The 24,209-nt window shown below is 27.0% G+C and overlaps 1 protein-coding gene across 1 annotated transcript; it reads right to left on the bottom strand.

Moving 5' to 3' along the window:
* Nucleotides 1-9,940: 9,940 nt before the first annotated feature.
* On the bottom strand, nt 9,941-22,953 carry LOC114121254 (plexin-B). Its single transcript, XM_027983502.2, has 24 exons — nt 22,544-22,953; nt 18,907-19,055; nt 17,623-18,812; nt 17,378-17,554; nt 17,165-17,293; nt 16,962-17,062; nt 16,462-16,594; nt 15,962-16,327; nt 15,666-15,899; nt 15,324-15,581; nt 15,015-15,263; nt 14,534-14,950; nt 14,157-14,453; nt 13,765-13,941; nt 13,123-13,366; nt 12,785-12,927; nt 12,582-12,715; nt 12,160-12,508; nt 11,926-12,079; nt 11,672-11,857; nt 11,245-11,602; nt 10,902-11,114; nt 10,541-10,691; nt 9,941-10,175 (listed from the first exon to the last, which is right to left on the bottom strand). The coding sequence occupies exons 2-24, from the start codon at nt 18,929-18,931 to the stop codon at nt 10,068-10,070; spliced, it is 5,793 nt and encodes a 1,930-aa protein (XP_027839303.2). The 5' UTR covers nt 18,932-19,055; nt 22,544-22,953; the 3' UTR covers nt 9,941-10,067.
* Between the last annotated feature and the right edge of the window lie 1,256 nt (nt 22,954-24,209).

Consider the following 24,209-nt stretch of genomic DNA (forward strand, 5'->3'; position numbering starts at 1 on the left):
ATTATTAAACGATAGAATTTGAATAAAAAATTCTATATATCATCGTCTGAAGACAAAATAAACGACCAATCACAGGCGAAGCTGTGACGGGTCGGCTAGTATTTGTATAATTGTATGTACTTCCGTTTAATAATGATTGTAAATCGTAATTAGCATGATAAAATAAATCTAATTTGTCATGATAATTGGTAAGTTTAACTTACTATGTTAAGACATGTGAAACTGTGTTTGCGATCATCGTTAATATTATTTATTTTTAGATGACACAATCTTTTAACACAGATGGTAGTCGGTGCTTTTAACTTTACTTAATAAACTTAAATTTACAAAGGTAGGTAAGTACAATATATAAAACATAAAAATTACATAATATAGGTAGATAGTCTAAGTAAATTTATATGATAAGCATGTATTCTAAATGATTACTAAGAACAATATTCTTTCATAACTTAAGTATGCTTTATTCAAAACAACTTTAGTAGCCTACAATTCAATTAGTAAATAATACATATTAAATTCTAAAAAATAGAAAAAATATAATTTAATAAATTACAATTGGTACATAAATAAAATTATTATAAAACTAATACAATTTCAAAATAATAATATTGGTTTACAAATGCTAAAAAATTGCTAACTTCCTGCTTTTAAGTTTTTTTTATAATAGATAATAGAATTAGGATCTAATTTTGTTTATTTCACTTTATTTGTCAATATGTTAATATTATAATATTAGTATATGTAAGTTTATGAATTAATAAATATTAAATGATAATAGAACAATCAATACAATATATAGCATACTATTTTAAATCTTAATAGTTTGTAATTGGTAATTAATTATACGTCATAGATATTATCTTTAATAGGTAGGTATCCTAGGTATTTATTTTATGTTACCTACCTATATGTACTTAGTTAATGTAAATCATTGGTGTCTGAAATATACTAATTTCGTCAATTTTGACCTTGTTTTTCCTGATTTAATATTTATATCATTTATTTTACGTAGCTCGTAGAAAACTCTAATGTCTTCATATGTCACAGCAATTAAATTAACAAATTTATTTTGATGAATATGTAAAGCATAAGTTTGACTTTGGCAAATCAAAAGAAATGTATTATTTGTTTTATACAAACAGGATTTCAATTTATTTAATAAGTAGGTACCTATAGTTTATTTCTAGTACTACTAAAATAAATTGGTTCATATGCCCTGAATATTTTTTCCATTTCCTCACATATAATTTTATCACTTATACTAAGAATTATCAACCCTCCACGATTATTTAAACTTATTAAAATTTTTTCGTCATCATTGTTACATCCAAATTTTATTAAAGAATTTTGGCAAAATTGGCAAGAAACTTTTTTCAACAACTTTTTTACTACAAATCCAGCTATATAATGACATATGTCTTTCATATATTTAGTCATATTTATGTAAGTTTCAAAGTAATCATGATCATCTAGATGTCTTTCTGGCAACCAATGACTATTTAGGTTGAATATTACATTTTTCTCACATTTATTTGTATTTAATGACAAATGTTTTGTATTTTCTAGCATTGATCAATTTCCAAATATAGAACCAACAACTTCATTGTGAATTATAATTCGCTTGCATACAACTTTAAATTCCCTACAAGTAGGAAAATTATTATTATATTTCAATCGACTTTTGATTGCAGAAAACGTTGTCTGAATATAGTCTTGACTGATCTTATACATAGGGGAAAATATGAATCTGTTTTTGCCAATAGGTCATGAAACATAGATATTGAATTTTGCAGACCTAAAATAAATCCTACAAAACCTGTTTTTCTTCCAGAGTTTGTAACTTAAATACAATCGGAAAATTCTAAACTTTTGATTTATGGTATAAAATCTTACATAAATCTTGTGTACTGCTCAATAGTATCTCTTGGAATAGCCTTATTGTATGGATTTATTGAAAACTTTGACCTACTATTTAAAATACCAAAAACATTATTTATGTATCTGATGAATTCTGCTGTTAGTTCTACATCACTAAAGAAATCATTTTGATTTTTTGAGTAACTTAGCGTATCTGCTACATCGTCACTAGGGGTCTGGGCAGCTAGACGAACATTCATTTTTTCGTTCTTGAATTCGATGTGTCATTGGGTTAGTTTAGTCCCTGTCCTTAATTCTTCTTTCTGTTCAATTTCGTTCAACATTTTTTTATATTTCCAACATATTTTTTTTTCCTTTTGAATTTATCATTACTGATTTGAATTCCCATGCATTACGTATAAAATTAACTGTTTAAGCATATAGGCAGAGGCAGGATCATAGTAAATATAAAGTTTTTGTCCGCAATTATTTATTATATATGGTTTTCCATTCTCTATATTAAAGTTTGCACCAAGTTCTGTTGATGTTTTACATTTTACTGATGCAACATCAAACGATTTAAACGTTACAGAACATAAATGTATACGTCCTGTGTCATAAAAAAGTCAATAGCTTTAGTTAATAAATTTGCTCTCTCACCATCGCTTAATCCATTTATTAAAAAATATGTGATTGACATTTTCCTGTATTCATTAATTCATACTATTAAAAATAGTAATGCATTTTTAGCTAGGTAATAGTTTATCGTCATTTTCATATGAGTATTCTGCACCCATATTAATATAGCCATGTATCTTTTTCGACTTTCCATTTCAACGTAACGTCTTATGCACATTTCATCAATGGCTAGGTTAGGTTAGTAGTAAAGCAGTAAAGCGGACGATTTTTTGCCTCATTAGTAATTGCTTCAAAAGATTTTTTAATGAAACCTGGGTTCCCATCTACAACCATATACCACCTATGTAGTGTCCTAGGATGAGGAAGTAATTTACCAAAAGTTTTTCTTACATAGTTATATGCTTTAGGAGAATAATACTGGAGGGTTACAGAAAATTGTTTAATTTCTTTTGTATAAGGCTGCTTTTTCTAGACAGACCATTTTTAATGAGTTTTTATAGTACATATGAATCCATTGCCTGAAAAAAATTAACTTTAAAATATCATGGTAAATTGTGAGAACCAATTTAAAAAAAAAAAAATAGTAAAATTCAAATACAAAATTATATTATATTACAGCAAGTACAATAGTAATTATAACTACAAGTCCAAAAAATACTAACCTAACCACTCAAATCGCCAAATCGATTACCATTCCAAATAAATTTTTATGACATCTAGTGTTAAAAAACCCCATTAAAATTAAACTTAAGTGATTTAGTATAATAATTTAGGTTAATAATTTTAAAAAATATGATACATAATACATACATTTTGGGAGTACCTAGTTACTTCGCAAGTTTGTTCTACCTTCTTCCGTTTAGGTGTTCTATAACTCACTTTAGAAAACAGACATTATTAATGTATTTGGTACAGAAATCTTTACGTATAATTTTAACTTTTAACAAAAAAAAATACATGCTATGAATAATTACCAGATTCAGAAGTACAAGTAATTGGTGCGCAAGACTCATCATCTGAACATTGAACAACGCTAAAATGAAAGTTTTTGTTTAATTACATTTTATACTTCAATTTTCATTAATAAATAAAATACAGTATTCTTACAATGGTATAACATTAGATTTCAATATTTTTCTAGCATTACTAAAAATATAAATATCATATAAAGTGATTTCCACAAATATATTGCTAAACCACCAATTTGTTGCAACTCTAATGCTGATGTCCATTTTTGCCTTTTTTTTTCTCCAAATTCTTAGGAAATCTAACCATCATAATAATTAATTAATTAACATTTAATATCTGTCACTACTAGTTTAAAATAACCCATAAGGGACTATGATTTTACCTATGAAATGGTAAATCTTAATTATCCTTAGATAAAGCATTACAAACTCTGCAATAATTATGAACCATAGTTCTAGTATAAATATTCAATTAGGGCTTAGGAGTAAATAAGTTAAATGATGAAATAAATTATAACAGTATACGTAATAGAAAACGCGTACAATTATTACTACAATCATATTTATATTATTATATACCTATTTATGTTTTTATTATAATTTATGATTTCCAATATCTATTATTTATGCGTCCAGCAATTATAATAATTACAAAATATAATTTATGATACTTCTGCTAGAATGAGAGGCATTGATAAAATCTGTCTTTCTCTCTTCCTCATTCCGTCACATTTTCCTCTATTAATTAATATAGCAAATATAGCAATGGCCTATCTATTCTTTAATATCTATAGTGAAATTGAAGAGCTTTTTTTTTAGTAGTAGTAGTAAGGAACAAATTAAAATATGAATGATTTATAAAATGCATCATAGAAGGAGTGTAAGATAGTTTCCATTGCTGGTTGAGCTTAAGAGCTTAAGAAAAGGAAGCTCTCGAAATGTTAAAAATTTAACAACTCTACAACCCTGAACACCATATTTATATATGCTGTTTTTCTTGGGGGTAATTTATTTCCCAATGAATTGTTTAATCAAAGATTTATCCAAAATTTCTCATTATAATATTAGCACCGTGGTTTTAGATGATGTCGTTCATTGTTTAACAATAGATTTCCTCGTATACTTCGAAGTTTTTACTCCAGAATAGATTGGCCAGTGCCGAACGAACGCGATATTTAGCCGCGTTTTGTATTAACTAGGTTATCAATTAAACTGCGACCTACTATTCCACGGTTCGACATTAAGTCCATCGACGCTTTTATCGAGTTTGTCTATTTTCGCTCGAAATCCCGTCTTTGTTTAACATTCAGGCGTTCGCCAGAATGCACTATCGTACCAAAAACCACCTATGCCTTTCTGGGACAACTATTTCCATTTATTTAATTTTCCCACACGCAACCCCGAACGGATGTCTTACGCATTTTGAACTGTTATATTTCCCAAGCGAAGACGAAATTTGCTACCTCATCCGTAAGATTCTGATCAGCCTTTAGATGCAAATCATTTATTCTAGGGAGTTTTTGGGCAACCCGCAAGGTGTTCCGATAAGGCCTCTCATGACATTCGCAGCATATCCAAACCTCAAATTTTACGATCATTATAGACTATTGGAATGAGAGTACCGTTTGGTAGTCCACATATTTTCCTAACACCTTGTCGTATAAGCATGTATAAGCATCATATAAGAAATGGCTATTGTGGAAGATCTACTAAAAATTGTTTGCAGGGGGTGAATCAGTTCCAGACTGATTCAATATATTGAGTTTTTGATAACCTCTTCGTCGATATTAAGTAACCAGAATACTAGATTCCTAAAGTATATTTTTAGGTGAGTAAAAAATTATTTTTGATTAAAAACGATATCGTCTTTGAAGTTTATTTCCAAATATTTTATGCGGCCAGTGTCTTCAAACGATGGAATTGTGGAAGAATCCTGGTAACGTTATTACTTTTGGTGTGATTTTAATAAATTGATTCACATTTGTACTGAAGAGGACAAGATTCTGGTCATTTCAATTAGTACGGTAACACTTTCTAAATTCTTGGCTATGATTGTTGTATCATTAGCAAACCCTTTAGCAAATATTGTTGGATGAAACAGTGATCCTTGCCTCGGGGTACGCTTCGAAGCCTGTTGATTAGCATGGATGATTTTCTGTTTGCCTTAATTATTAAGTTGTTAACGGAGATTAGAGAAAATACCAAGTGGTGAAGGTTTGATGGAATTGGGAGTACTTCTAAAAACCGTTTGATAATATGATTTTGTCCAAATGTGTCAAAGATTTTTACGCTGGTGATGTCTAAATAACAACGCAACCCGATGATTTATTTTCCGTGTTTTAAGAATGTCGTTGACTATAGCGCCATTGATGTACATATCCCGGTTACAAAACTCTTGATTTAGGCAAAGTTCAATACGACTTCTCAGTTCTTGATCTGAATTCCGTTTGACTATCCACCTAAAAACGCTAAAAATTGTTATCAGGGCAATTCTTGGCCTTTACTTTACACTATATTAAAATTATCCTTTTAGTGTGAATTCTTAATGGAACGTAATTCTAATTCAACATTATATTATTAGCAATTTTTAAAATAGCACACGTGCATGATATTGACAGTGATTAAAGCCTGCAGCTGTGTTAAATCATTTTATTTTTAAAATTGAGCTGGATATATTTTTTGCTATAAAACTATTTGCTAGGAAAAAAGCCAACAACATTTAGTACAATTGTTTTAAAATACCGTCGATATTTTAAAACCTAACCAGTGGCGTAATTTGGTCATGTTTGTGTATGTTTGGTGAGGGAGCGAGTTAAAATTTTATTACATATCACCTATTCATCAATTAGCGATAAGTGATAATACTTAACTGCTCGCTGATTTATTTTGGAACTACTACTACCATTAATAGGCACAATGCAATATATAGGTATATTTGTGCAACACTGCATTAGTGATACCTATGCATATGCATTCACTACGAAGTATTTGTGTACAGTTAGTAAATTATTAGTTATTATTAATAATATTAATACATATTATCATCATTAATAGGGAATTCTACTATTTTGTATTATTTCTATAAAACATAGACAATATAGTATAACAATATTTATAGTAAAATCAGTACATAAACGTAGTTAGCCAATTTTTTATTAAAAAAAAAAAAAGGACATAGGGGGGAGATACGACACCCAAATCCCCCTTCTCTGTAATCTATATCCTAATATGAATTTAAAAAAAACGAACTAAGAGTATACCTTAAATCTTTAAATAAATATGCTTCTGACTATTTATAAAATAACACCAATAAGCTGCAAAAGAAGGAGTTTTTTAAAATATAAATACCTATCATAAATTAATCAATATCTATGTAAATATTCTAAACAATTTAATATAAAATATGCATTTTAAATTGAAATTATAAACAAAAACCTAACATAAGAATAATTGCATAATTCTAGTTAAAAATTAAAAATTAATATTTTAATTTTATAATAATGTTGATTTGTAAACATAAATTAATTAATTGAATGGTCACTAAATCATAGTTATGGGACCAACTCACTATTGACTCATGAAATGTTTAGTGAGAGTTAGAGTAATAAAGCATAAGGTTTTCATAAATTTGAAACATATTATTTAAGTGTGTTGCTCGGTTTAAGAAGAAAAAACAGTTCATTTAAATTTATCACAATTCTCAGAGAGTTGATGGTTTAAAACAAAACATATAATCATTAAGTAAAAATAGGCAGTTCAATGACATTTAAATTATTATGCATAAGCCATAACAATTTAACAATTCACAGTTTTATAAATTAGGCCAAAAACGGATTAATTCAATTTTGTTACATTGAAAAGAATTTAACAGCAACATTTAACATGTTACTTTATTATTTGTTTAAATAAATACCAATTTTGGCAATAAATATCATTGGCTTTTTACCACTGAATAATTAACTGTAAAAAACAGTGTAAAAAGGCATATAGAATATAGATCAATTTATAATATATTAATATGTATATCATATGAACAATACACTTACGAAAAATGACTCAACATAATTGTTTTATGTACATAATTAACATTATACATTAATACAATAATTTATAAATGTGTAGAAAAAAATCAATATTTGTCTTAGAGTCATTAATATTTAGTATTTTGTGAAGGTTACAATCAAATTGTGTACCATGAATCATTCAATTTAATTGGCTGTCATTAAAATGATGACTGTATATTTTTGTACAATACACCTTGATTATTAATTAAAAATATATCTTAAATATCAATAAATTATTAAGATGACAGAACAGCATATTATACTATTATAATCCAGTCAAGTTGAATGCTCCATAAAACACAATTGCTCAACAATATAATATAATCTAAAACATTAATGAATACAATAAATTAATAATCAACTTAACCTTTTTCAGAATGGTATTTAGAGAATTATTTTTTTTTCTGAAAATTATGATGCTGAATTTATGATGTAGGTATAATTGTATTCACATACAATATACATACATGTGTGCAGTGATAATACTTCTAAAGAAATAAGTGCACTATTGTATTTAATTTCTTGTACACAACATTTGATATTTGAAATATGTAGTTTATATACAGCTTATTGAAAAATTGTTAAAGATGATTTTACAGACAATTGTGGATTGGTATGATAAAAAAAGTACTCGTCTATTTTATACCAGAATACAACAATAATTATAAAAATACTAATAATAAATAAATTTAGATCAATGTTTAATTTGCATTTTTTTTTTTTTGTGTAAAATACTTTCCTAAAAACGTTTTGAACACATTATAATAGTATAATATTTTACTATATATATAATAATATATACACAAACATATATATGTAATTCATTTTAACATTTATACTAAATCTTAAAATAATATTTATACACTTTACACTAAAGAAATAGAGAAAAGTTTTTGATTTTATACGCTTGAAGTTATCAAAATGCTAGATTATTAATTATACAAATACAGATAAATGCAACAATACAATTTGTTCATATGGACACATAATTGAATAGACATAAGTTAGTGAGATCTAAGAGATTTTAATATAACTAAGACAAGTAGGTGTACAGTATTTTAACAGTAAAGTTTTACTGCAAGGGTAAGTTTATGAAAGTATTGATACGAAAAAAAAATGTAATGCTTAAAATATTTTTAACATTGTCATAAGTTATAACTCAATGCGAGAAATGTACATTATTACTCTATCACTAAAATATAATTATTGTGCAACTGTTAAAATACTGTACATACATTATTGATTACTAATCGACAGAAATGTGAGGGATATATAAAATGAAACCATTAGTGTACATTAATCAGACCATAAATACATTAATAGATTAAATAGTTATCTAAAATGAATATTATACAAGTATAAATGCAATGTAAAATTATTGGGAAACAATTATAAAAAAAAAGCTGGACTATGCCAACATACATGAATTGAAGATACACAAGCAGATTCATATGTATTAAACGGGAACTGAACTTATTTAACACAATCATCTAAACATCAAAAATAATTGAAAAAAAAACATATACATATACTTAACTCAAATAAATTTTAATCAAAAATTATAAATAGTAACTTAAAATTAAACATTTATGTCAATACAATTTAAAAATTCACTTACAGACGGAGCAATGACAAAATGTTCATAAAGATTTAGCGTGTTTGAAAACACAATTTTTTTTAGAATATAATCTTTTATAATGTTTTTGCACTGTTTTCACATACTTTTAGCATGTTTATCAGGACGGAATCAGAAAAAAAAACTTATTACAATGTCATGTAAATTCTATTTGACCACACAAAAACATATTTTAACTTAATTATTAAATTATTATTTAGTTTATATAAGTAGTACAAAAGTAAGAAGCAAAAAATTATTTCAGTGTTTAATTAATGAATAATTAAAAAAAAATAATATTAAAAAGTAGTAATTATAGTAACAAAATTATGTTTACTAATTTGTACTTCCCTTATTTACAATTTGTTTTTAATAAATAAATTAAAATGTTTGAAAAAGTTTATTGAATTTATTACCAAAAAAATGTTTTTGATCAGAAAAATTACATTTATTTAACTGTTATATTTCATAAAGTATTTATTAGAAAAATTAAAAGTAATATAAAATAAATACATTTCTTGGTTGTGTTTCTAAAAAGTAATATTCAAAAAATAAGGGAATGTTAAAAAAAGAAGTTGCGTTAAGTTTTCATTATAATGATTCAATTATGTACATAAGCCAAGTCCGGTCTTTAGTGTTTTAGTGAAATAAAATTGTTTTGATCAGCTCAACAATAAAACAACTACAATATTAATTTAACAACCTAACAAGTATTAAGTCGTATAGATTTTGGTGGTCAATCATAAACTTAGGTTTGCCTAAATAGCAATTAATATTAAAAACATAATGTCTATATATATATATATATATGTGTATAATGTATATAAATATTATTAAAAAAGTCAATATAATTTCTACGTAATCTGTACACATTAAAACATCTTTATCACAGGATAGAGTCGCAAGTAAATAATCAGTCTACTGTCAGCATATGGCCGCTTCATCACCTTCAAGTGTCCCAGCCACCTTATTTAACTTATGACTGAGATTAATCTTTTGACAATAAGGATCTAATTCTAATGAATCCAAAATCTAGAAAATAATAAAATAAATTAATAACATTAAGATATAGTTTAAATTGATTAATTAAATTTCTCCATCAAAATAATAATAATAATAAGCAGTAAATTAATATTAATAATTAAGAATACAATCCAGTATATTCTTTTTTTGATATGTTTTAATTTGATGATAAAAAATAAAACATATTCATCTTTATTAAATTATAGGGAGTTGGTATTGGATATTTTGTAGGGTAATTAATTTAGTTATAATTTAATTACCCCAATTATAAAATAAAAAATTGAAAAATGATGTAACCTGAAAAAGCACGTATATTTCATAGCTATAAAAGTTTTATGAAAAGCAATTTTTATTTTGAATGAATGAAAACTTACCGCATCATTATATTTAGAAGCATAAATATACAGTTCTTTCAAAGCAGAAACTATGTGGAATTGGCCAAAATGAGAAACAGATAACTGTTGCATAGTTGTGCTTAGTTCTTGATCAGTTATTTGAGGTAATTTTTGAATATCACTATAGAATCTGAGTACAAAAAAAAATATATATATATATAAATACTTAGTATTAATTTGAAATATTATGTAAGTACTATTTATTTTTTAGTTAAAATTAGAAGTTATATCATCTAACTTATAACATAATATAAATACAATTAAACTATTAACATATATTTTTAAAATATTAGGTACATAATAAAATACATTATATTATAACATTAAAAATTATTATTACCTTAATACAGTCTCTCTGTACTGAGGTATATCTTTTGCAAAAAGTAGTTTATTTGATGGTGAATCTTTTCCTAATCTATGATCAGAAGTTGAACATGAATCCATAAATGTTTGAGCAATAACTGATAAACAAGAGTCTACAGTAGGAGTTTTGTCAATATCAAATATGAAATCTGGATTTTTGATGAAATTCACCCAAAACCTCAATGGAAGACTGTAAATTAAACATTTATCTAATTTAGTAAAACAATCATAAAAACTAAATTGAAATTTTAAGCATTCACATTATTTTGAAATAAAAATTGTTGCAATAACTCTTAAATAATATACAGGATTTTTAGTACCTATTGGACTTCCAAGAATGAACAACTTCTGGATCAATAATATTGTATTTTTTAGCAGCATCGTCAAATAAATCAAATAACCATTTCACAGCTGGCGGGAGAGTTTCATTAGCTGCTAAAATTGTTGAAAAAAAGTCATCAACAAATTTCTGAATTGTTCCTTTTGTAGACAATAATCTAGTTAGGAATATCTCTGGAATCGCCTTATGCGTTCTTTCTGGCATCTTATTTGTATGATATTGTTGCTGTGTATCAGTAGATCTAACAAGGTGATATACAGTACCAGTGGAACTAGAACCAGTCTCAATGCCTCCATTAGTTGTTGATATAATGGCACCAGAATAGTATCCAGATGTACCTAAATGTTTTAATTAATTATTTAAATGAATTTTTTAAAATTATAAGCAGATTATTTCTAAGTAATTACAATTATGGCACGATTGTAAACAAGATTTATTGTATGTGTCATGTTGGCGTGGAATAAGGGTCATTACAGCAGATTCTTTTACGCCATAATGTGCAAGGGTATTTAACTTTTTCCATCCACACAAATTTTTAGTAGTAACATCATAATCTTGAAGTGTAAGGTGACCTCCCCGTCCATGGCGCCATTCTAAAAAATTTACATTTGATGTTATTATTGATCAATTTATAAACAAGTTAAATTTTAATTATTCTTACCTAAATCTACATCATAAACAGATGGTCTAAGGGAGAAAGCAGTATTTTTATAAACAGCATCAAGAATTTTAGATTTAACTTGACTAATTGTATCACAGTCTAAGACTTTACATTGCACTTTATCATCTAATTCATCTTGCATAACATATAAATTCTGAAATATAAATCAAAGAAGTTAATATTAATAAAATATTAAACAAATATTATTTATTATATTGTTGAAATTATACTCACAACAACTCGATGATCTATTTGTTCTCGAAGTAAACGGTCTTCAGATAAACTATATCTAGCATCATATGTCAATGCATCAACTGGGCCTTTTTCTACTTGATGTTTAATGGCTTTATAAAGTAAAAACAATGATGACCCAGCATAATCTTTAAGATACTTATACATGTTTAGTGCCATCCAATTAGTTAACATTTTTTCAACAACAGATTCAGTTCTTCGAAGCATTAAATGAGGATGTTTAGACATAACTGATTTATCAATTAGTCTAAGCAATAAACTTCTTAACACATCAGTCGCATATTCCATTTTATTCATTAAAACAACCATAAGTAATGAAGCAACATTGACTCTAAAAATCAAAAATCAAAGTTATGTAAAATATAAAAATGTGTAGAAAGATCAGCTAAATTATAAGTACTCACTTGTCACGAATACTAAAAGTTTTTTGAGATTCAAGAGTATCAATGAATGATAATACAAAATGTTTATTATTTATAAGCTGCTCAAATTGCATCATAGCAGCATCATAATTTGTTGTTGATCCAGCAATAACAACCTATAATTACAATACATAGATAAATAAATAATAGTGTTTCTTTTAGGGTTAAATGTTATAATTACTCACTTTGGATTCATTCAAAATAGGATGATCTCGAACACCAGGGAAAAATACTTTTAAAATATATTCATTGTGATCTAATGTAGGTATACCAGAAGATTCTAAATCTGCAGTCAAGTCAGTCATATCAGTTTGTAATTCAGCAAAAGCTAAAATTCAAGAAACACAATTATTGTAAAAAAACCATAAAAATCAAATTTTTATTAAGAAAAAAAGCATTTAAATTCTTGGTATTAAGTTGTAATTGATAAAAATTCATCATTAAATACAAAATGCACCCAAATAAAAAATAAATACATATATATTATCAAAGATTAAAACAAAATAAAGAAATGTAATAGAACCTTGTTTACACTCAGAGCGGACATTGCTTTCTAATGTATCCATTTGAATTTGAATACGTTTATATTCTCTTTCAGCTTGTGTGGATTTTCTTCGGTATAAAAATAATATGATGAAAAATATTATAATTATACATAAGGCGCTTGTAACAGCACCAGCAATTGCTTCAGGCGAAAATGAATAAGTCGATAGCACATCGTATTGCAAGTATCCCACATTGAATCTTAGTTTTTTACCAACACGAACCTAAATATATAAATCATAAAAATAAATTTATGTGTGTAATATTATTAATATTATTCTATTTAGTTAAATAAATAATTAAAACTACACAATTAATATTAGTAATTTTATAACTATGTATACAAAATTATTACATTATGTAAATTGCATTTAGTTTTAAAGGATTACATTTCAAGCTTAGAATAATTATTTTATATGTATACATAATCATTCAAAATTTGATATACTATACTTAATTAAATATTTTGGATATGATATGTATGACATAATGACTGTTCTAAATTAATTTTAAATAATAAATTACTTAATTAACATGATATTTAACTAATGCATGAGAATTCTGAGCTTTGACTATTATAATGTATCTTATTATATTCAAAAAAATTTAAAATAATACTCACCACAACTAAAGGTAATCCTGTTTTGGTAGGCGAGCCAAAATCATCAATTGATTGTGGTTGATATTGAGGGGGGATACAAACTAGTTGTGTATTAGCCAAAGAAGTTACATTGCATACTTCCATTCCAATTGTTACATTAACATCAGATTCGTCACAAGCCAAATTTAAGTTTTCACCCTAATTAATAATTAAAATAAAGAATAAATATACTTCCATAAAATAATACAGATTAAAATATTGTAATAAAGAAAAAAATATAAAAAATAGTTCAATGGGTTGGTATAGATGATAAAATATTCAGGAATGAGTAATTTAAAGGAATCATATTAGGAAGTAAAATACATTTAACACTGTTAAATGAATAATATTACTTTTGTAATCTGTTTACTAACCTCTATAACTAATGTATCGCCTTTGTATGACTTAATAGTATTTGGGAACTGGAAATATTTTGGATCTTGCACATACACAATTTGTGACTGTAAAACTTTCAAATGTTTCTCTAAATCTTTGACAGCAGCAACATTGTCCATGATAAAACCAATTTTCAAAGTCAAATAAGAATCTAAGTATTTTCCATTAGTAGTGTGTCTTCTTCGCTTTCGATAACTCTTTATACTTTTTAAAAATTGGCCATTGGCGGAAGGAGATGGACATTCCATTTGAGCTGAATTAAGAACTATACATTCCTGTAAAAAAAAAAAAAATATTAGCTTTGTAGAGTATATCCATTTTTCTATTTTTATAAAATTATTAAAAATACACTTACAGTTTTATTAATGGGATGGATGAAATCAGAATCAACATAGATAACCATTTCTGGCTTTTGGATAATATCAAAATTTGTACCATGAACTGTTATCATTCTCCCTCCAGACAAAAAGCTGATTAATGGTTTAATTTCAGCAACAGTTGGATCACTTCGATAGGTAAAAGGTTTGGCTAATGTTCTATTAGAACCATCAATAATTAAATGCATTGAATTCACAGTCAATGGTCTATTGGCTGCCGAAGTTACACAAGTAAGTCTTGTGCTAGAAGCATGAGTTGTATTGACTGTGCATGGAAAATTATCAAGGAATGCAGTCACTGAGCTTCCAATGTTTAAATTATGTCCACTAATGGCTAAAAGTGTACCACCACTTTGGGGTCCCATGCCAGGAGTTACTTTATCAAGCTTAACACTCTGCAAAATATATGCAATTAATATTGAACAGATTTAAATATATTATATTGATTAAATATTATACCTTATAATTAAAATGTACAGATGATTCAGTCAAGCCAGCATTATTTCCAACAACAATAGAAGCAATCTTTTCAGTATTTGATGGCCCAGTTCTACAAACTATTTTTACAGATACTTCATAATCAACTAAATGGCACAAAATACCACCTATATGAATTTTTCCCCAAACATCTTCTCTATTTAGACCTAAATTACTTCCTTCAATAGTGACCATAGTACCGCCTTCAATTGGTCCACTAAGAGGTTTTATCTAAAAAAATAATTTAAAATTAATACTCATATAAAAAATAACTCTGACATTTTTTAATACCATGTCTATTCTTGGTTTTGGACATTCATTGCTAGATGTTTCTAAGCAGGTTTCTGCATACACGCAAGTACTTAAGCACCAAGTACATTGATATTTACGGTTGCGTGTAACACATAATGAACAATCAGGGTGTTCTCTATGAGATCCAAGAATATCACATTTATATAATGTCACATTTATTGTATCAACATGATGGTTTCTGTTCCAAACCATACTGACCATAGCATCATACTCTCCAGAATTAGTTTCATATGAGTACTAAAATATATAACAATAATATATATGATAAAAAATATTTTCTAATAAAATAGTATCTTAAATTATAAAAATATATAAATTTACAGTAGTTTTATCACAGACGATATATTTTTCTTCTACCCTCGCAGGAACCATGAGTTTAGCTCCTTCAATATTAATTATACATTGAAAACCTGTATGTCCAACTTGAGGATTTGGTAAATTTTCTACTTGTAAAACTATTTCTTTAGGAACACCATTAGGTAGTAATATTTTTTGAGCTGGTTGTACAAACCGTGGACAAAACATTGCGCCATGGCTTTTAAGACGAGTGGGGTTCTAAAGAAAAAAATGTGATTAATTAAATATAAATAAATATAATGCTGAAAATTTTAACTTACATTTTCACCGCTGATAATAATACGCTGACAACTGGATACGTTATTGGTACATTTATTTTCGTAGACACACCAATTACAAGCCCATTGGGATTTAACACACTCCATACATCTGGTATGAGCTGAACAATCATAGTAAGCAAAATTTCTGCTTACAAAGTCCTTATTTGTTTCAGAAGACCTCACTGACAAAGATACATATATATGATCTTGGTTTTTTGGAATTTTTGGACGTGACTGAATTGAAGGAGTTGAGCACTGTAATCCAAATTGTGTAACAACTGCATCTAATGGATCACTTTTGCCAAAAACACAACGATATTTTGCTCCAGCAGGTAATTCTGGTAGTGTTTTGATTACAAGTTGTAACTGAAAGAAAAATATAAAATAAAATAAATCTATATTTCATTCCACCACACATGTTACTATTTAGTGTATTTACATAAATAATGTGATTATAAAATACAAAACATTTTATTTTTAATAACAAATACAACCATTACCTTTGACATTTGATGAATTGGAATCCGATCTGGACTTATTTGTTCAAAATCAATACATTGTTGACCAGTACCAAGAGATAACCATCGTGGTGAACTATGGCTTGCTTTTTGACATGTACTTCTAACAGTACACCTAATATTTGGATTCATAAAATATAAATAATTAGTTTCAAGTTAACAGCACAATTATAAATATATATTTATACATGTATTTTTTGTTCAAGATATAATATATTAGTTATAAATTTATTGAACCAGTGAAATTAATTCCATATAGACATTTTAATTATTTATAATTGACTTATTTCTTTAAAAATAAATACTAAATAAACAGTAAATATATATAAATAATCAATGTTTAATATGTTTGTAAATTTAACTGTTAATTTTTCATCAATTAATTGACATTAATCATACATTTTTTTTTAACTGTTTTCAAACCATAAATTTTTAAAATAAAATAACTATGTCAAAAAAAATATATAATAATACAACTATACCTTCTTTCAAGAGAACACCAACCACAGTAAGGATCATTTGCTTCCAAACATGAGGAACAATTAGTAAAACTATAGCAATGCTCTACTCTTACTTTCATTACCTTAAAATAAACAATAAGAATTATTATATTATTATTCTTCTATTTAAACTATGAAAATATGTAAAAAAAAAAAGTAAATAAACTAAGTATATCAAAACTTACATTGCTTCGAGTTAACACATATAAATGTTCTCCATTAGTAGTAAGTGATGTATCTGGTAATATGGCATTTCCATTGTCCAAGACCAATTCTTCATAATTTACAGCATGTGTTGCAGATGATAATAATACCTATTAATCATAAATAGTAAAATATAATTTAATATACTTAAGTCCTAGCTAGTTAATTGTTAAATAAAAATAATTTGCTTATACTTTTTTCAGAATTCCTGTAGAAGTTCCTAAAAAAATAATGGTATTTCTTTCTGTTGTTGCTAATGTTATTGAAGAAATAAGATGATCGGGAAAACTTATTGCAGCTTGTGTAGTAATTGGCTCTGTTCCTGATATTTTTAAGCCAATTTCACAAAAGTTTAAAATATTTCCAGTTGACTATATAAAAATAATAATAATAGTTTAATTTAAATTGTTTAATTGATTTTTAATTTATAAGTACTCACCCCTGCAGTAGGACAATTTCCTTGCAATATTAACCCGGAAACATATGGCATATTACGATATTTGATTGTACCATTAAAACACATATGAATGTTTTCATTAAATTTAGATTCAATGTATTGCATACTAAATGCACATATTGCTGATTTAGGCATTGGTTCATTAGTAATACCTTGGCTTGGTGAAAAAGATCCAACTAAAACCTGGTCATTGGTATCAATACCAAGACTAGCTGCTAAGTCTTCACCGGCATTACTTAGCTTTAAGTCTTGAGCAAGTTTATAATTTACCAAATCATCAGAGTTGGATGTTTCTTTTACCATACATTGCAATGTAACTTCAGTGTAACTATCATAATTGGCATCATCTATACAAACTCTGGCTAATCTAGTAACATATCCTAATTCTTCTTGTCCTGGCAGTGGAGAATGTTTTTGAACAACAACAAAATATGCATAATCACTTGAATTGAATCCATAAATATATTTAACAAGAAAACGATCACGATAATTAACGTTAATGTTGAGTGAAGATTGTTTTAAAAATGAGGTTTCTGCTAAATTCAAAGTATAAAGACTACGACTTGAAATTGCTGGTACAGCATGTCTATAATCTCCATTGTTAGTAAAAGTGGTTCCAACATACAATACATTTGAATATCCCCAATTATTATAGTGTTCTGGTCCAATGAAAGCATACGTAGAAGCTTGTTCTGTATTAGCAGCAATACTCATAGGAATGAATTGTGCTGGTAATGACACATTAGACATTTTATACTTGTTACAAGCTCCTTGAAAAATAGAACCACATACTATTAACATTCGAGATTCTAAGTCGATGATTAGAATTTTGTTATAGTTGTCAGTAAGTGATGTTTCAATGGGTGGAGATGTCGGACAACCATTTGCTGGACATTGTGGACTATCTGAGAGTGGACCAGTATTGGCACATGTTTCTACAGTTAAATTAGACCCTTCTAGTTGTATTAATTTGTTTACTGCACCAATGTAAACTCGACCCCCTAAACTCTTGTCTACAGCCATGTGAAGTAGATGGTTTGAAAAACATTCTGACTGAGTATTCTGTGGGTATTTAGCTATAACTGACATCGCTAAACTGCATTTTAATGTTGTAGTTATTAGCAATAACACCAACACAAAACATAGTTTGGAATTCGGCATCACCAATTTTCCTAAAACAATACAATTATAATACATTTTTAATTTAATTAATATAGGTACTTTATAATACTAACTCTATTTTCAACTAATTTATTCATGACTTACCCACAGTAATAAATTTCCAATCCATTTAAATGATATCGGCATTTTCAAGAAATCAACAACAATAATTTTATGTTTTTAAACATGATCCTAAATGGAAAGCATTCATTTATCTATTAGTAGACGATCCATATTGTCTGTATCTATACATTCTAAAACAAATAAAAAATATTTTCAATAAATAATAATATAATACTAATGTAAATACAAAGTTTCCTTTAAAATAATAATTATAATAATAATAATATATTAGCAACAATAATACCTATAAAATCCATTTTTGATTATTTGATTGGTATACAATATTGTAGCACCCATTTAAATGTAAATTATGTTCAATAATATTATATTGAGAATGATGTCATTAATAATGTATTATTGTTATATTTACTATTTATTATTATATTAAATTAGTAATTAATATTTTGATACATTTTAACATTATCAACTCTTTATTTTATGTTATACAAATAGCAAAAAAAAAAAAAAAATGGCCTTATCCAACAGATCGAAAAAATGATAGAATTATACAGTCATTAAAGAAAAAGTTAATGCATACAAATTAATTTAATTATCTAATAATTTATTTCTCACAGTAAAAATAATAAATCATAAGCATAAAGAATACATGAGCATATTGTAATAAATATATTTGAAAAATAAGTATGAGGAATGAGTGGAAATATTCAATATTGAATTTAAATAATATTTAAGTGATAAAGAGAATAAATACAGGATGCTAATTATGTGTCATATCTATTAAAAGTTCATGCAATCATCGCATGATATTATCCTACTGAGAAAATTAAGTAAACCACGCACATAGAACATATATGTAAATATAATATAATGTTAAGTAGTATAATAGCATAAAACATGGATATCAAATTAATAAATGAATACCTACTACAAAGCCAAAATAAGTTGTAATAAGGGTTTTGTCTGTAGGCACCTAAAGATTGTATATTAGGAGTTTTCCGGAGTTCTATGAGTTTTCTAAATATAAGAATTTCATTAATGTCTAATGTTTAAAATATCATGGAAATTTTAGATCATTTAAATTACAGTAGATATAAATACCTAATAAAATAATTTAAGTAATTTGTATTCAAATATTTTTTTCGTTATAACTATTTATTATGTAGGTATTACCTATTTATTTATTTATTTACATACCTATATTATACAAGTTTTTAATTAAATTCAAATTCAAATAAATATTATCCTGAAAATTTTCTTTTATACAGTTTAGGTTTTTTATCTGTAATAATGTCAATCTTACTTTTTAAGAATAGGATTACATCTACATGAAAAATAAACATATACAAAGGCATGCAAGATATGTCCATCCGGGCATTTCTTATGAATTTTGGTAGGCCAAGAGGCCAATATTAAAATTATTAAGTTATTTATATTTATCCAACCAATTAATTATCATCATATGCTCCTTTAAAAATCTTTAAGTTAATTAAGAAAAGTACCAATTTTTAATTTTTACATTTTTAAATTTGATATATTTTTTTCTAAATTATAAGTATATAATATTTAAATATTGATACATTGATAAATAATAACAAACACATTATTTACCTAGATTACAGCATGTAATATTATTTATTACAAAACTACATTTATTATTTTTATTATCTTAATTTTAAATTATTTGATTATAATATCTAATAAGGTAGGTAAATATTTTAAAAAGATAAATCAATGAACCATAGTTGCAGCATGATCGTTTGTATACCTATATTTAATTATTTTACAAATAAGGTTTTTTTTTTTATAGTTTTTTAAGCATTTAAATTTGTGCTCTAATAAAAAATTTAAATTTAAAATTTTTTTAGAAAAATATAATGGTATTGGTACAATTAAATAACATTTAAATTGTGAAATATTTAAACTACAACAATCAATAGTAGGTAGGTATATTATAATAAATGTAGATATATTTAATTTGTCAGAATGTTATGAAATCAAATTATGTAAGTAGGTATTAACTAATATAATCTTAAAAATTTTCTGAAGTTAAATACATAGGTATAAAATACCTAACATATTCATATCATAAAAATATAACTATTTATATATTTTTAGGCCAGTTTCTGATTTCTTTTAAATTCAATATGGCTTGCCTACAGTGGCTGTTCATCGCAGAGTTTGAAAATGTAACCCTAAGTGAATTATTAAATAAACTGATAAATTTATATTGATTACCTAACAAATTTATCTTTAATCATTAATTTACTTATTTTTAATAATCAAAGTATATGTTAAAAATTTGGCCTCATCTTTTTCTTTGAAAAAATAAAATAAAATCACGTGTTGTATAAAAAATATTATTCAAACATTTTTCTTACTATTTTATTTTAATATTGGTACATATAAATAAAATTAATTTAAGTGTTATAATTTTATTCAATATTAAAAAGGGATAATACTATATCAGCAGTTCTTAACATTTTGGCAAGAGCCACCCCTTTGGCCAGAAAAATTACTCATTATCATACATTTATTATTTACTTGAGTGTTTTTAATAAATACGACTTATTTCATAGAAATTCTCAAATAAACAAAAAAAAAAAAAAATATGAATTTGACAAATAAATAAACTCAAAAATATGTAGGTACCTATATCATATACATTATATCTACATCTACTTAATATTTTAGTATACAGGTATATATTAAATTTAACTTCTTTTATAATTTTAGAAATATTGCTAAACAAGAAAAGACACAAAATAAGTAGAAAATAAGGTAAATTAAATATCATAATAGATAACTAAGTATAAGTATGAAATAAAATTTAAATTGTGCAATGTGAAAAGAAAATATTATCGTAGTACCTACCAGATTAATACAATATTGAATAGGTATGTATTGTGTAACAGACTTATTGACCAATGTTTTATTTATATTAGAAAATAGATATGTATTGTAAGTATAAAAAAAATGTTTAAGTAACAACAAAATGTTAACCTACCTATACCTAACTTATAAATGACAGTCATTCGTTCTAAAAAAGCGTTTATTTTTTAAGTCTTAACCACAATAATAGAAAAATCAATCTTTAAACCTTACAGTCGTTGATCCCGAACACAGCGCTAATCAAATAACAAATTACACATAGACCTAACCATAGCAGTTACCAATATAATTTACTAAATACATGAATGGGTAATAAAATATGCTGTTTAGGTGTTTTGATAGAAACTTTATACTAACAAAATAGCACACAACAATAGGATACCATAATTTAGTGGCAATGGATAATAGATAGATAGTTTCCACGATACTCCGCTACCGTTCATGTGACGGCGACAGAGATTAAGCAGGATTTCACGCACAGATGACGGTGGTGAACGTGAAATCTAACAGCTATCGAACGGACGACGAGGATAAAACAATCGAAAACGTTCAAGATCCACGCGCGTAAAGACTGCGCGTCGATCGAACAATGTATCCCCGTTACTGGCCGACAATACCTCGCTAGACGAGCGTGCGAAACGCCGCTCGGTGGTTGTTTCGGAAAAACGTCAACGCGAATGGTGCCACGGGCAGAGTGACACGGCGCATTGGACGCAATACAACCAAAAACCTACAGCAACAATTCATAGAGACGTAACTGTGCACGTACCTGGAACACGGGGTGGTGGTGGTGGCGGTCATAACGATGTCGGTCGTGCCCAGCGACGAGACGATTTGTGCGGACTAGAGATGACGAGTGGGTTTCGTCGAGTCGGAAACGTCCAATGTCGGCGTCGACTATCGGTCGCGTGTCGGCGGGGCCGCCACAACAAGACCGTCGCGCGTACGGCCCAACTAACCCTATGCGGCGCCTGCCGTGTGTTCACCGATAATCGTCGTCCGTCCGTCGGCGTTGGCTGTGGCGGCGACGGCAAGGCTGTTTAAACGCGGCTGCGGACGTTATGCAACTAGCGGGCGGAAACGGCGGACGGTGTTCCGTGTGTCGAACGGCAAATCAAACACAAAAACAATACATTTTCCAGGCCATTATGTTGTGTGCGAGTGAAATATTGTTAAGAATTTATGTTATTATCAATTGTATCAAACAAATTTCGATTTTGTTAGACACGGAGGCAGCGTTTGGCTTCCATCTTGGAACCTCGGACGCGGTCACTTTTACGCCGCGACCGTACCGCGGCTCCTACTGCCCGACGGTCATCACGGTCGACAGTGAGTCGTACAGGCAAGCTGTTGGCCCAATAACACACCACGTCATCCTGTTTAACGGCCATACAGCTATGTTATATTATATTGTTTTCAGATTTCAGGGCGTTTGTCTTCCTTTTTTAATCTATTCCGACACTTAACACATTTTAATAGAAGTGTTAAACGAGCCAATTTTGTTTTTCATCGTCAAGCCACTTTTTCACCTCCATGAAAATTTATATTTTTTGTGTACCTGTGATTGAAGGGTCATATTTTTAATACTTTAATAAATTAATAAAATTGGTAAAATTTTAAATTTAAAATAGTTTTTGTCATAGGTACATACTAATAATATACGTCTTTATAAATAATAAATATATACCTACATAAAATTACCTCCATATGACCATATATATAATATATAAATATTATTTTGTATTAGGTACCTATGTTATGTGCTTAATGGTATTCATTATATATTTTATCTTTTATCCATCAGCCAAAAACAAGATTGTTTTGTAAGTTAATGTTCTTTTTACTTTTCATGGATACTAATTAATATAAAACCATATTTCAAGTACTTAAAAATAATTATTTGAAATTTTTTTGATTCAATTTTTACTTTTATACTTTCCTGGAGCCCAACATACTTTTTGTTACTTTTTTGTAATATGTTATAATTTAGCTTCGTCGTTAGTATAAAGACAGTTTTGCATATTAAATATTTATATTTAATTGTAGTTTTTCTTACAGTTATTAATTAAAATTCATAATTTTCAAAAAAAATATTCAATGCAATTATTTTTTTAAGTTTTCAAGATCATATTTTTTAAAATAATTTAAAAATATATCAAATTTGATTTCATAAGAATATTATAGTTATAGTTATAACTATTAGGTATAGCTAGCTAAATTATTTACTAAATTTTAAACGCCTTATATTTCTATTTTCATTATTATTTTTCAGCTGCATCAAACTGTTTAAATTTGTTTTGAATGCTTACTCCAGCCTCCATGTACTAATGACGTACCAATTATGAACGTTATTTCGGAGCTATATTTCCAAAAAGATTAATAATGATATGATCAAATATTTTTATACACATTGATTTAAGTCTAAGTGGCCTATA

The sequence above is a fragment of the Aphis gossypii genome, chromosome X (assembly GCF_020184175.1).
Source record: "Aphis gossypii isolate Hap1 chromosome X, ASM2018417v2, whole genome shotgun sequence".
Taxonomy (NCBI): domain Eukaryota; kingdom Metazoa; phylum Arthropoda; class Insecta; order Hemiptera; family Aphididae; genus Aphis; species Aphis gossypii.